We start from the raw sequence: 15665 nt of genomic DNA, 5'->3' as shown, positions 1-15665 counted from the left end.
AATAGCAAAAAAACTCAGCATCAAAATAAATATCTTCAATGAACATCCCCCTGTTTCGCGTATCTGTGCGACCATGTTTTTTTACGTGGAAAGCAAAACCCCAAGAAATATTTTTAATTAAAAGCAGGAACATAATAATATTCCACCTTTCCTCTTGCAGTTCTTGCCAAATATTTTAAAGCTGGGATATAAAAAACTCTTTCAGTTTGAGATACAGTTGTTAAAAACATAATGCACTAGGAACTCTTACTTAATTCCTTATCATGCTTTCTATGCTTCACTCAGTCAGAGGTAAGTCAACAAAGACTAGGTCGATGAAGAAAAAAGCTGTAGTATTATACCTTTCACTGCCTGCCTCACTTCCACGATCCTCCAGCAATACAGAATTGGGTTTAGCGAAGAATTAAGAAACACTAACGTAACTGTACATTGCCTAGCGAGGAATAAAGATGGCGATAAACTGCCATTAGACCACAAAGCGTTCACTATGCCATGTGGTAGATAACAGAAAACTAGTGTCAACTGCAACAACAGTGCGCTGAACACTGCCTTTCTGTATCGCGGTATGTTAAACGGAACTGTTTGGCTTGGTTGTTCTTGATGTGCATTTGCTTTGTACTCGAGTTTGATGATGTCGTAGAGTCACGAAAATCTTTGTGTAGGAGAAGCTCGAAGTTACAAGACACAGTGCTATGACGATGTAGCTACACCACAAAGTAATACGGTAATTCCAAAAGTACAGTGTTGTAGCGACAACAGAAAAGCCCCAAGAGGCAAATACAATCAGATAAGTTCGCTTCAAGGTTACAACTTGTCTGTATCTCAGCCTTAACAACAGGGCGAGAAGTCTGTCCACGCTTATTGCAGTCAGTGTGAACAAAGACACTGAACCCAACGTGTAACCAACTAAGAAACTCAAGACTGCTGTATACTGACAGATATTCGAGCGTTGGTTGACTAGAGTCATCTCATAGATGATATGAAGAGGCTCAGAAATGAGACCAACACAGAGATCAGTTGTTGCCAGGCTGCAAAGCAAAAGTTTCGAAGGCGGATGAATGGAAGACTCCTTGTGAAAGGCTACTAGGATCAGAACATTCCCTAGAAATGCAGTAATGGACAGAATAGTGTTTATCACTGTAAGGGAAATCAGCTGGGACGTAAGTGGTGAACCTGGCGAACACAACATTTCTTGATAGATCTTCTGCTTTCCATCTTCGGTTAAGTTAGATATCGCCATTTCCCTGTTGATTTATGAACAACAATCGGCAGTTATAATACTAAACGTGTTTTCAAGGCACACAACATTCGTGCTCTGAATCATGTTGTTGCTGCTTTGAAATATATAATTATCTTTGCACTCTTCGGCACCTGTTAACGTTTTTAACCTGTCAAGGTCATTGAATTGATGAGACTTTCTTTTTCAAAGGTAATTTTTTTCGTTAATTTTTGGAATGTACAATAAGGTAAAAGGAACTACATATTATAATCTTAAGGCGGGAAATCTCGGAACAAGAAAGAAAATATGAACGCGTGGTCAAATTTATTATTTTGGTTGTTTAGTTTTGTAAATATTCTTAAATTTAGAAAATGAAAATGTGACGTGTATTGAATTAATTTGTTTACAATGTAGATCCAATGATATCGAAGATAGCTACCGGATGTTGAGATTCTAGATTTCTGATTGGCCCAAATCCTACATGAAGGCCATTTATGTCATTTATCTGCGACATTTGATCGTACGACATCCCACAGAAGACTAGTAACTAGAGCTCTAGTCGTGGGTTTACTCACGCGCCAATATTATCGCTAAGCCTGCAGAGAGTGGTAGGATGATTTTCTGTTTTCCTTTCTTATCTTCTGTAAAGTTCGTCTTATTTTCCCGTTAGTGTGAGTAACAGCAGCTCTATAATAAAATAAACATTGGCCGGTAATAAAATCAATATTCACACAATAACGTTGAAGATTTTCTGCTCTGCATGAATTTATATATACTTGGTAATAAATATTGAAGAATACTCTTCCATATTTCGTTGATGACGTGTTATGTCTCAAGCGTGTCAAAATAATTGCCCGTTGGAATAGATCAAATAGCCTTCTAACATTTAATGGATTTAACATTACGAATGAACTTTTTTCAAACGTTTTATTTTAGAAATGTCCAATAAATAAAAAAGCTGCTAACCATACACCTAATTGCAATAACGTTGTCATAGAAAAAAAAGAAAAAAGAAAAAGGTAAGTAGGAAATTACGTAGTTTATAATAATTTCCTCGCGAGTTATATCTACACTTTCACTTTTTTTACAAAAAATCGATTTATTCGTTGGCGGGCCTGTCGTACCTCGCTAATCCTTTTATTTTCCTTTCCTTTTTTCTTGACAACCTTATTGCAATTAGGTGTATCTCTCTGCTAAGTTTTGATGACGAGTCCGTCATCCAACAAACGAGTATTCAATAAATAGACGTCATTTTCATAAATTTGGCAAGCAAGTCACATTATATAATTGCGTACAAGCAAATTAAATACCTATCCATTCCTGACTGCACTAGCTGTATAAATAGGTATATACTGTGGGTCTACTTTAAAGGAAATCCCCCTTAAAGATTTTGGGAATTTGCGAGAATGGATGTCCTCGAATAATTGAACAATGTTGAAAATGGAAATTTTAAATGCAAGGGATGTTTATCAATACTTTTTTCCTAAATACTAATGTCATTAAAAGCAGGATAACAAAATGACAAATAATGTGACAGTGGTTGGCGATTTTTCTCTTGGTAATAATGTTTTAAACTTTTTTCATGATACCGTTGTTCTCCTCTCGGAGAACATCGAACAACTCTTGTATAAGTTTCTGTGAGATTTAATTTTCCAAAACGGAGGGTGAAGTTAAAGGTGTATCTTACTTGGTTAAACGCGCACAAAACGTGCACAAATATCTCCTCTTGTTCAGAGTGTTCAACAAAGCACGTTCTCTGTGTTGTCGCAATCGTCAGGTAGGTTTAAGAGGCCAGAGGGCAAAGTCCGAGGTTCAGACCTGACTTTGTAAAACGCGTACAAAACGTGCGCAAAGGGTTCCCCTTGTTGGGAGCCTTCGAGAGAATGCGATTTTGGAATTTCTGTGAGTTCGAGTTGGCCATTTCGTTTTTAGGGACCGAAGCGAAAAGTCCAAGGACGACCCGACATAACGCGTCGCTACTTCCGTTGGATCTGTCACTTTCAAGGTTTACTATAACTGGCAGCAGTGAACTTTTTAAAATCGCTGCTGTCAGGATGGGGGGGGGGGTCGTTACTGTCGAACTTTACGGCACTGAAGTGAGCGGAAGGGCGAATAAAGCACAACTGAAGGGCTGCTGTATGGTTATGGTTTGAAGAGTGTATGGGGAAAAAATTCATCAAGCATTTCACATTTTCCTAGCACCGGTTTTTATTTCAGCAAGTAAAGATTACCTTAATTACATCTGAAAAGCAATAATTATACATTTAGCATGAAATTCTTCTCAAATTATTCGTGAAATCTTCACTGAATCAGTGGAAGTCGTTGTTACTGTTTAATGTCGTAGTTCATTATTTTTTTTTTTCCCCCTAATTATTTCCCCCCCTTTTACTTGCTATATTGCTTAAGTTGGCGCCTATTCCTCTTTGCTGGCAAGCTGATTTTCGCGCTAAACATCTTGTATAATAGTGACTTCAATGAACTTGATCCCAACCCTTTCGGCTTTGTGTTCTTTATAAACGTCTAGATAGAGTCCCTTGCTGAGCATCAGTCGCTTGTTGTACACAGCGGTCTTCACGAACCCTGCGTCATGCGCAGTGTAGCAGGATCCCCAGCGTTCATCGAGCTTGAGAGTGATGGCAAACTGACCTGGATAGAAAGTGTCGCTTGGTCTGGGCAAGGATTTCGGCTTGATGTTCCTTAGTTCAGTCAGATTCGAACCAGAGGTACCCTCAATTCCAAAACAGGGGGCAAAGTTTCTTGTGTAAGTGTCTTTGTCCACAGTCTCGAAGCCAACAAAGCTTATCCCGTCAGACACGCCATATCTGATATCGCTGTCTACTTTGCTTCCAATAATAACATCATTGGAAGCCACAATTTTAACTGTTAACGGAATGGAGTTTTGCAATACATCTTTAGGAATCATGGGAATTTTAAAGAGAGCGGCGTTCAGTACTGAGCTTGCGTTGAATGTGAGCTGTTCAGTGGTTTACGAACGATTACTGTTGATGTAGGACGCATGCGCCTCAATCCAAGAAGGAGTCATGGTCTGATAGTAGATCACTCTTTCCTACGAAAAACAAAACAAAATGGTCGGAAAGGAAACATTTTATTGAAATACCAACATTTAGGAGAAAATTCCGGAATCATCAGGAAACCTCTTTCGGTGTATCCTTTAATGAGGCTACCTAGCTAGCGGGGCATAGAGAAAAAAAACAAATGAGCGAGCCGGGGCGGTCTGTGTACGAAGATCTCGCGAGAACAAAAATCGTTTTATTTACTCGATCGGACATATTTTACACCAGTAGAAAGAAATGCTTAAACCTAAGAGGAATAAGGTCCATACTATTCTAACACCGTACCCTCGGTGGTTGAAGTTTTCCCTTGCGAAGAAATAGTTTTCTCATCCAATTAATAGTAGCCTTATGCTCCAGTTAGAGGAGCGAAGAGGATGAGTGAGTGAGTGAGTGATGAGTGTGGAACAGCTCTTAACATAAATTGTGGTAGTGTTTTCATTACTAAGTTATCAGAATACGCGACATATTGCTGCATGGTTATATAAATGAACTCGGAAATAAACAAAACAGCAAAATAACTATGCAACTCCTGTATAAGCCAAGAATTAAGAGAGTCGAAGAGCAGAGCTTAGGGACTGGCAGTTTGAAAGCCGATCAGGGTTATCAAGAGCTAACATTGGTTCTAATTGAAATGCAATGCTCTTCAAATTTGCAGGGATCAGAAAAGCTCTTTACCTTTGTTTGAGTATTGCTAAATTCTTCTGCGTTGCTTCTGTCCGAGCTGTTCAAGGCGGACTTCAACTGATTCATAGCAGAATTTAGGTTTTCCAGCTGAAATAAAGAAAATAGTCCTAAAATGTATTTAAAGTCGTCTTGCGGCGCAATAGGTCCGAACGTTGAATGAATGGTATGAATTTAATTTTTTTTTTCAGTTTTTAGGCGTTTAGCTGAGACTATTTACCGACCGTTTGATTTTGCTTTCGATAGCTAATTGTCGCATTAGGGAGGTCGAATTTTAATTTATAAGTATTTATTTATTTATCTATGTATTTACAGATTTAGTACAAAGAATATGATAGATAATTGCACAAGGTGGCGAAACAACAGGACACGAGGTCCCCTACAATGTGATGTTCGTCTGTATAAGCCAAGAATTAAGAGAGCTGAAGAGCAGAGCTTAGGGACTGGCAGTTTGAAAGCCGGTTAGGGTTACTCCAAGAGTTAACATTTCTAATTGAAATGCAATGCTCTTCAAATTTGCAGGGATCAGAAAAGCTCTTTACCTTTGTTTGAGTATTGCTAAATTCTTCTGCGTTGCTTCTGTCCGAGCTGTTCAAGGCGGACTTCAACTGATTCATAGCAGAATTTAGGTTTTCCAGCTGAAATAAAGAAAATAGTCCTAAAATGTATTTAAAGTCGTCTTGCGGCGCAATAGGTCCGAACGTTGAATGAATGGTATGAATTTAATTTTTTTTCAGTTTTTAGACGTTTAGCTGAGACTATTTACCGACCGTTTGATTTCGCTTTCGATAGCTAATTGTCGCATTAGGGAGGTCGAATTTTAATTTATAAGTATTTATTTATTTATCTATTTATTTACAGATTTAGTACAAAGAATATAGATAATTGCACTAGGTGGCGAAACAACAGGACACGAGGTCCCCTACAATGTGATGTTCGTCTGTATAAGCCAAGAATTAAGAGAGCTGAAGAGCAGAGCTTAGGGACTGGCAGTTTGAAAGCCGGTTAGGGTTACTCCAAGAGTTAACATTGGTTCTAATTGAAATGCAATGCTCTTCAAATTTGCAGGGATCAGAAAAGCTCTTTACCTTTGTTTGAGTATTGCTAAATTCTTCTGCGTTGCTTCTGTCCGAGCTGTTCAAGGCGGACTTCAACTGACTCATAGCAGAATTTAGGTTTTCCAGCTGAAATAAAGAAAATAGTCCTAAAATGTATTTAAAGTCGTCTTGCGGCGCAATAGGTCCAAACATTGAATGAATGGTATGAATTTAATTTTTTTTTCAGTTTTTAGACGTTTAGCTGAGACTATTTACCGCCACTAGGTGGCGAAACAACAGGACACGAGGTCCCCTACAATGTGATGTTCGTCGGTCTGACGATCAGTCAGTCAGTCAGTCAGTCAGTCAGTCAGTCAGTCAGTCAGTCAGTCAGTCAGTCAGTCAGTCAGCCAGTCAGTCAGCCAGTCAGTCAGTCAGTCAGCCAGTCAGTCAGCCAGTCAGTCAGTCAGTCAGTCAGTCAGTCAGTCAGTCAGTCAGTCAGTCAGTTAGTCAGTCAGTCGGACGGTCGATCAGATCGTTTGTTGGTAGGATAGGTACAAGGCCAACTTAGCTTTCTGATAAATCGACATTTTGAAAGCATGTAATTTATATACTTTAAAGATCCAATGTACATCGATCATGTAAGCTTTTACCTTTATTTGGGTATTGTTAAGTTCTGCCAGGACATTCTTAGTTCTGTTAGTCATCAACTTAGGGAAAGCAGAAGCAAGGTGCGTCACCTGAAATAAAGAAAAGTTCTATTACACATTTTTTCCTTGGAAACACATGAAAACGACCGGTCGTATGTACTAAAATCACTTGCTTCCGAATAGGGGTGGTTGGGGGGGGGGGGGATGGTGGGTGGTGGAGTGTTCAGTCGTCAGGGGATAAGATAAGATAAGATAAGAAGATAAGATAAGATAACTTTATTTATACACGGTTTTTCCATCAGTCAATTAAGTTACTTGACTATCTACCTATCTAACTACAAAAATTAAAAAAACAACAAATTCAAATAACAAAAAAAAAAAAGAAAAGTCTACTTTTCATGGAGGCCGTGTCTAAAATTTACTCAAAATTTAGATATTACTTTAAACTGTGCCGACTTAATTTAGATTTCAAATCGGCCAGTGAAGATGCTTGGCTTAGGTCTATAGGTAAGTTGTTCCACAACTGAGCTCCGCTGTACGAAAAACTTTTCTTGAGATAATCAGTTCGAGGTTGTGGAAGAACTAATTTGTTTTCGGTATTCCTTAAACGATAAGCACTAACATCGTCACGATATACGAATCTTGATCTCAGATAATCAGGAGTCATACCATGTAATGTTTTATACATTAGGATAGATTACATTAGGGGCACTATAAGAGGGACTTGGCGCGTCCTTCTTCGACACCAGCTAATTTGCATTTTGCTTTTGCTTGTGGAAGACGTGTTCCTTTAGAGTTCAAGTTCACTGTTAACATATATATGTCGCCCAGTTTATCAAACGTCCTCGTTTGTCCTAGAAGCAAAAAGTTGTGTATATTCTATCATCATGGCCAAAAGCCACATTTAACATAAACACTATATCAACAAAGGAAAAAGGGAAGTAGCTTTGATAAAATTCCACGTACCTTTTCTTGAAGACGTTGAAGAGATAAACGAAAACTTTCAATCTCTTTTGTTTTCTCCACCTATAAATCAAATTAAATAACGACATACTGTATAACAAGCTGAAGAAACAACCACATCATTATTAACTGAACAACTGTATAATAGTAATTAATTTTTCGCAGGATTTGACCTAACACAGGAAAATTTCGCATTATAATTTAAACATGCTAACTTTAAGTTAGATGAAACATAACCAACTATTTGGTTATAATCATCATCTTTGGTTTACCTCCAAATAAACTCGTTTAAGGCCGGACATAGCCTGCAGAACAGGCGGATTATTTTTTTGCGATGTTGTTGCGAGGTCGCGCGAAGCGCAACCCCACGAGCGCGAAGCTAAATAAAAACCTAAATAAAAACCTAGCACTTCGCGCTTCGACCCGCAAAATAAACCGCCTGTTCTGCAGGCTAGGCCGGATACCTCTAGAATGGACACTTTTTAAAGAGAAATTGTGATTACCAATGATTTCGAGGTGGACACAATAGAAATTCAAATCTCAGTTGTTTATTGGCCGGATATTTAACAATCACCCTGCACAATCGCGCGAAATATCATCCGGTACTTACTCGACCAGGCCGTTGGCCAAGTTGCTAAAACTCAGACGATATTCCGCAACACTGAGCAGGATAATTGTTTCATTATTCGACAAACTGTCGATGAAACACAATTTACATATAGAAAAACTGTGGTTATGGGGCGCTTTTCAAGAGTTCGGATTAATTTTGACAAAATATATATATCGTAGGATATCTACTATGTATGGATGACCGATAATAAGGACATCCTCCTGACCATATATTGGAATTTGTGGAAGCCCTGAATTTTTTTCAGGCTTCTTTATTCCAATTGCTTAAATTGGAAATTCACTGCGATGATCATTTATCACTTTCATAACATACTGTACCAACCTACCGCCTTACTAATATCAGCATGATCTAATTATAAGAACAAAAAACCTTGCCCACTGTTTAGCGCGGAAAATTAAGGTACATATTCATAATTAAAATGCATCGCTTACCAGACCCTGTCGAAGGCTTGTCACATTTTCCTCAAGTGCCTTGACACTGGCTAGATCCGGTTGCAGGCTTTTAGCGGATGCAGAATATGGGGCTGAAAATGTAAACGGAACATCAGCCGCTAAACGTTATCAAAATGATTTTATATTCTTTCAATTTACATGGTCTAGATGTATGGTGGAATAAGTGAATAGTTTTGTTAGTTTAGTTTGTATATATATTTAGATAGAGATATTATATTTGTAATTTTTTTATTGGCACGTAGGTATTTTGAACGAGCTTCTAACTCACTAGGCGCTACGTGGATAAATAAGTGATCATTGATTTGGTATTTTTTTGGCCAAAAAACACCGGAAATCATTTAACAGTCACTGTCTCAGAAAACCGGGCAACATTTAAAAATGTCGAAAGATGGGGGTCGGCCGATTCGCTTCATACTAACACCATAGATAGGTTTGGTGGACTTATGGATAAATATACTAAACTTAGCTCCTCAATCGTTTTGGTATTGGAGAAACGAGATCCACCTTCCATCGCCCTCTGAGGTCCCAGTTTTTCAGCTTTATTATACCAAAATTTAAAAGCAGGTAGAAACTGAAGTATTAAACGAACAAAGTTCAATTTTTTTGTAACATAACCAAACATAGAACTACCAGTATAAACCCAGAAATGTTCAAAGCAAACAAATGTTAGTCCACACCGTTCAGTTTTTGAATACCTATATTCAGCTATATTTCGTATCTTCGAATGAGAAAGAAATTACCCATTTTCGAGTACCCGTAGAACACACAACTAAAACGCTAAAAATTTTTGTATGCCACAGAGAAGTAGTCTTACCTTTAGTCTATCAAAAACAGCAATAATCTTTTTGGGCCATTAAAACAGCAACATCCTGGAGCTCTTCAATGTTGTCCATGTACGCAGATGTACGCCAAATCCGTCTTCGACAACACAAGAAATTATCGTGTTTTTAAGCCGCTCTTCGGGTCCGGCAAATGGACTAAGTCGGCCAAAAGAATACTCCAAAAGTTCTCAGCTGTTCTACTGTCTATTGTACGAGAAGGAGTTTTTGAAAACATGAGCATAACAAAGCGACGCCATCTTGAATTTGATCACTCACAAGGGTCTGGGAACTAGTCCTTTCCCAGAAGGAAAGACCGGAAGGAACAGATGCCGGACTCAAGGGAGCGGAAATCGAACCTAATTGGTTGATTATTTCAATATACTGTAACAGCTTCAACAACCATTGCGCGATATTTGATAGTGAATGGCGAGATAATGTGGTGGGTTTTTTTTTTTTACTAAACACTCTTAAAGATAGGGCCAATTCCTCTTTTTGCTTTTCTTGTTCTAACTCGCCCTACGTTTTAGCATACCGTATTTATTCGATTAAGCGCCCTGGGCGCTTATTAAATTTTTGGACCTTTAGAGAGGGCGCTTATTCAAGGCTGGGCGCTTATTGAATTTTCACCACTTCAGCAAGTAGTAAGTTTATTTTGCAACAAAACAATAATAACAAAACGTGAAGATGTACTAAAGCAGAATTTTAACTGTTCATTGAGAGTTCCTGTAAAATACTAAGAAATCCCGGTCTTCGGAAAAGCCTTTTCGAAGTACTTAGTCGACAACAATCAACCCAATTGTCACTAAGGTAAATACTTTTCTTGTACATTAAAATCAGTTTTTTTGGAGGAGTGAGGCGGGGTGGGCGCTTATTATAAACTTTTCCTACTTATAGGGTGAGCGCTTATTGGAGGTTAGGTGCTTAATCGAATAAATACGGTAGTTATTGGACTAACCGCTGAGTGCTTTCTTTTGATGCATGTCTCACTTTTTATTTTAGGAGAAACCCGATCGTCGCTGAAACAATGTTTATCTATCAACAAAGATCGTGTAAACCAAGGTATATTTTACCTTGCTGTTTTTGACTTGAAAATTTGATCCCATGCCCCGCCTTCAATATCAAAACCGATATTCCACATCCTGCCTTCAAAACACATTTTCACATTTTGGTCCCGCAAGACATTTTTTTTGGTATCCTACTTATGAAATTTCCATATCTCGTTGGCTCCATCTTGCATCCCGCCAAACCTTTTTTAGGGTCTGGTCCGTTTAACCTAAAAGAAGGTGATCTACAATGGATACCACGAAAAAAAAGATTTTTGTATAGCTATCAAATAGGTGTACAACAGTTTCCACGTTGTATGGTGCGTTCAAAACGGATTTACGTAAAACGAAAGAAATATGCCACAGTCGCATATTTGCTCTCCATTTCGCTAGGGTAGATATAGCATAGCCTAGTCAATTATTATAGGGTCGCTTTCAGTGTTTAGTGCATCGAGCGTTTTTTTTATTTGCTTTAGCTCTTGCTTTACAGTGCGTAGTCCATGCGCAATCCAACTACTAAAACTGTGTTTGTTGTCATACTAGAAAACTGTTCAAAAATTAACTTGACTTTGTTGTTGGTCGGTTTGAGACTGCTTTGGAGAGTAAATCATATTTATAATACCGAAGAAATCAGGCCTCATCCTCATCCATCAGGTACAACGAGATGTAAGACGTATCATGACTATGATCGCACTGTTGAGCGAAGGCCTTGTTCTAAGATATTGTAAGATTATAACCAGTGCAGTGGCCTTCACATCTTTCATCGGGCACTGACGATACATTATGTGCCTCTATGAAACGGTTTTGAGAAAACGCTTAGCCTCTTTCAAGATAGTTTTCTCTTCTTTTTTCAAAATTGAAATGGCAGCACCTTTTGTAAGTGTATTTAGTATGAACTGCACATTCGATAGTCTCAAATGCTTGTGCTCCATTTCTGAAAAAAACTTCAGCGAGGAAGCGGCACACCCATTAATGAACCTATATGATACCTTTTTGTCGGCTGATTTAAACGCGATCTCTTGACAATTTGAAACATATTGCTTGATTATTCACGAGTGAACCATCGTTCTCATCACGTTTGGAGAGACGAGTTACTATCCAGAGACAAGCTTTAGTTGCTTACTTCCATTAGCTATGTCCTGTATAAAATTTGCTGTTTAATAAAGTTGATGACTTTTTTAGCCGAATCAAGCCGTGCTTTTTTCAATACTACCGGTTGTCATGGCCCTCTTTCTGTAGCATTATGACAGGATTGATCAACTGTATGCTGCGTCCATGTTATTAGTACATACTAAAACAGCGGTTAGCGGTGCGCTCTTTTTGGCTACTCAAACTCTGCATATTCTTAACTCTGCATAAATTTTAAATGAGAAAACCTAACTTGAGTACAGTGAGCAATACAATAAGAGAAAAAACCTGGATCACAACGGATCACAACGGATTGTATTTCCTTGGGTAAAGTTTCTTGTGGGTCGATTTCCGCCGCTCCCTCGAGTCCGGTACCTATCTGTTCCTTCCGGGAAGGACTAGTTCCTAGACCCTTGTGAGTGATCAAATTCAAGAGGGCGTCGCTCTGTTATGCTCATGTTTTCAAAAACTCCTTCTCGTACAATAGACAGTAGAACAGCTTAGAACTTTTGGAGTATTCCTTTGGCCGACTTAATCCATTTAATGGCGGTCAAACTCAAAGCGGTCCCGAAGAGCGGCTTAAGAACACGATAACTTCTTCTTGTGTTGTCGGAGACGGATTTGGCGTACATGGACAACATCGAAGAGCTCTAGAATGTTGCTGTTTTAATGGCCCAAAAAGATTATTGCTGTTTTTGATAGACGAAAGGTAAGACTACTTCTCTGTGGCACACAAATTTTTTTTAACGTTTTAGTTTTGTGTTCTACGGGTCAGCTCGAAAATGGGTAATTTCTTTCTCATTCGAAGATACGAAATATAGGTATTCAAAAACTGAACGGTGTGGACTAACATTTGTTTACTTTGAACATTTCTGAATTTATACAGGTAGTTCTATGTTTGGTTATGTTACAAAAAAAATTGAACTTTGTTCGTTTAATACTTAAGTTTCTACCTGCTTTTAAATTTTGGTAAATATAGCAGAAAAATGGGACCTCAGAGGGCGATGGAAGGTGGATCTTGTATCTCCAATACCAAAACTTTTGAGGAGCTAAGTTTAGTATATTTATCCATAAGTCCACCAAACCTATCTATGGTGTTAGTATGAAGCGAATCGGCCGACCCCCATCTTTGGCCCCCTGCCCGGGTTTCTGAGACAGTGACACTTAATTTAAGATTATCCTACCGTTAATTTAGGTTTTTATATATTATACTGTGAATGGTTTTACACCGCTACACAAGACATTGATCATAACTATTTTCCATTGCTCAGAAATTTCGATTTCTTTCATTTTTTGCCAATGTGTTTATTTAGAGCCAAATAAACATATCCCGAAGTTTCAAAGTAATCGGACATTGCATTGCAGAGATATTGCAAGTTGAAAAATGCTCTTTTTAGGCCCTCAGAATCGTAGAGTGCTCGGAAAAATTGTCGGAAAATTGTCGGAAATAAAAACTTGTGACGTCATAATTGGTGTTTTTGAAAACGAGCGCAGACCGATTCCGCAGACCGCACCCTAGAATTTAAATAAATGTGTTTAGTGACATTTCAAACAGTAATTCTGTTCTGTTTGGCCGTTTTTCAGTTGATTATTTGTTGGTTGTTGCTCAGAGATGCGCTCTTTTTTTAAAAAAAAAATAGCTAAAGCTCCAAAATTGCCTAAGCAAATTCAAGTTTTGTTTGCTGTTTTTTTGCATATAATGTGAGACATAGGTAGTTTGCACGCTGGTATGCAAACAAATCAGGAATCTCTATTGTTCTTTCTCATTTGCATTTAACGTGCGTTTTGAATCTTGGTACACTTCAAAGCCGTTCTCTGCCGAACAACAACGTGAAATGACGAAATTCTGCGTATTTTGGATAACGTCAGCCACGACGGTTAATTTTTGGTTTTTCTATTTGGGGTTAAACGCTCTCTTTGAATATTCAGCGGGAGCTAGTTCTTAAAGCGATAAATAAGCAGAATACTTCTGGAAAGTTGTGTGATTCTCAAGTAAAATATAAATTCATTTTCCACCAGACGTTGCCGTCGGTGCGGTATGCGGAATCGGTCTGCGGTCATCTTCAAAAACACCAATTATGACGTCAAAAACTCGTTCCATTCCTTCCATTTTAGTGCGCAGTCATTGAAAAACGTTTTCGTGAAGCCTTCGGAAATCTTCGTATTTTTTGCTGTAATTCAAGCTTTAAGGCTCGGGAAGCAAACTTTTTTCTTAATTTCACTCAATAATGGATAGTTTTAGCGTTTGGTTTGTTAAAATGGCATTTTGAAATTTCTGTTCATTTGCCTTTAAGTACCTTATTCTCACTTAATTTCGCGAGTACTAAATTTCGCGATTTTCGCGATTTTGAAAAAATCGCGAAATTTAATACTCGCGAAATATAGGACACGCGAAGTTTAAAATCGCGAAATTTAATATGGTACTGATACTATAAAAAACAATGAAACTCGATGTGTTTTATCATAGTTATTCCAACATGTCTGAGCTTCATGTTTAGGAGTTTTTTGTTTAATTTTGTCCATTAGTTATCTCCCACTCTATCAGTCGCACTGTTCGAACTGTTCTCTGCCGCCAAGGTCTTTAAAATCTCGCTCTTGCAGGCGTAGATGAACCTATCAGGTATTTAGACAGTTGAATACCTTATGTTTTGTTATGTGTATATTGTTTTGATTGCTGTTTTTTCGATGACTTTCATATTAATTATGTTGTTACAGTTTCGAAGTCAAAGCTTCATATTGAAGAATAGATAAAAATCGCGAAATTTAATACACTCCAATTGTACCTTCCTCTCAAAATCGCGAAATTAAGTACTCGCGAAATATGGCTCTTGATTTTTCGCGAAATTAAGTACTCGCGAAATTTAGTGAGAATAAGGTAATGTGAAGATAGTGTCGAAACTGAACAAAGCACTAGCAAAAAGAACAACTAACCACAGAGCAACCAAAAGTCGAGAACGAGACACCCTAACTCAAAAACGAAGCGCATTTGTGGTCATGCACGATGAAAGGTCTGCAACTTACTCTGGTTTATTACTGTCGCCACCCCGTACGTACATACGTACATGAAAGGCAGTGGCTTATAGCCGTTGACAAGGAATTCTGAAATGTATTTGTAACATAGCTAGCAGAACCGCGCAATCAAGTTCACTATACGTAAACGTATAAACAATAGAGTGTAGACAATAGTAGCGTAAACAATAGAGTGTTTCTGTCGAGGAACTATCGGCTGATAGTTGCCCCGCGGAAATTTTCTTAAAATGCTAGTTTTAAGAACATCAAATTTCCAAGGGGCAACTATCAGACCGATAGTTCCGAGACAGAAACACTCTATTGTCTTTATTGTTCACCACTAAATTTTCTTCCGCGCGCACATACGAAAACGAGCATCGTGAATTATTTTTACTTTTCAGGATAAAACTCTCAATTGAAAGCCGAAATTTAACAAACGAAACAAAACCAGACAAGAAACCCACTAAATGCAGTGAATTTAGTGGTGTTTTTCTGTCTGTGGGCCCGTTTGTTTACAAGAAATTTCACGGGCGGGCACTATCCATCCGGGCATTTTTCTCGGACGGGCACTTTTTTAACAGTAGGGTGATTCTGTCGAGGAACTATCGGCTGATAGTTGCCCCGCGGAAATTTGATGTTCTTAAAACAAATATTAGCCCGAGAAGCGAAGCTTCGAGGGCTAAAATGCTAGTTTTAAGAACATCAAATTTCCAAGGGGCAACTATCAGACCGATAGTTCCGAGACAGAAACACTCTATTGTCTTTATTGTTCACCACTACATTTTCTTCCGCGCGCACATACAAAAACGAGCATCGTGAATTATTTTTACTTTTCAGGATAAAAACTCAATTGAAAGCCGAAATTTAACAAACGAAACAAAACCAGACGAGAAACCCACTAAATGCAGTGAATTTTGTTTGGTTTGTTTGTCTACAGGCACGCTTGTTTACAAAAAA

At 38.2% G+C, this 15665-nt stretch overlaps 1 protein-coding gene, 1 long non-coding RNA gene and 1 pseudogene across 3 annotated transcripts; all 3 read right to left on the bottom strand.

The window, feature by feature from the left end:
• Positions 1-306: 306 nt before the first annotated feature.
• On the bottom strand, positions 307-1240 carry LOC144637122 (melanocyte-stimulating hormone receptor-like; annotated as a pseudogene).
• Positions 1241-3426: 2186 nt separating this feature from the next.
• Positions 3427-5066, bottom strand: LOC144637305 (uncharacterized). The gene is made up of 2 exons (XM_078496439.1): positions 4969-5066; positions 3427-4286 (listed from the first exon to the last, which is right to left on the bottom strand). The coding sequence occupies exon 2, from the start codon at positions 4140-4142 to the stop codon at positions 3666-3668; it is 477 nt and encodes a 158-aa protein (XP_078352565.1). The 5' UTR covers positions 4143-4286; positions 4969-5066; the 3' UTR covers positions 3427-3665.
• A 474-nt stretch (positions 5067-5540) lies between these two features.
• Positions 5541-9692, bottom strand: LOC144637324 (uncharacterized). 2 transcript variants are annotated; one of them, XR_013567708.1, is made up of 5 exons: positions 9522-9692; positions 8687-8778; positions 7628-7687; positions 6665-6751; positions 5541-5612 (listed from the first exon to the last, which is right to left on the bottom strand). It is a non-coding gene; the product is annotated as an uncharacterized LOC144637324 (long non-coding RNA). The 2 variants fall into 2 exon arrangements; XR_013567707.1 differs by lacking the exon at positions 9522-9692 and having other exon boundaries at positions 8687-8982.
• Positions 9693-15665: the final 5973 nt, after the last annotated feature.

The sequence above is a fragment of the Oculina patagonica genome, chromosome 13 (genome assembly GCF_052425735.1).
Source record: "Oculina patagonica isolate OP01 chromosome 13, crgOcupat, whole genome shotgun sequence".
NCBI lineage: Eukaryota > Metazoa > Cnidaria > Anthozoa > Scleractinia > Oculinidae > Oculina > Oculina patagonica.
The sequence above is the reverse complement of the archived record's forward strand: the minus strand, read 5'-3'. Positions and strand labels throughout refer to the sequence as shown.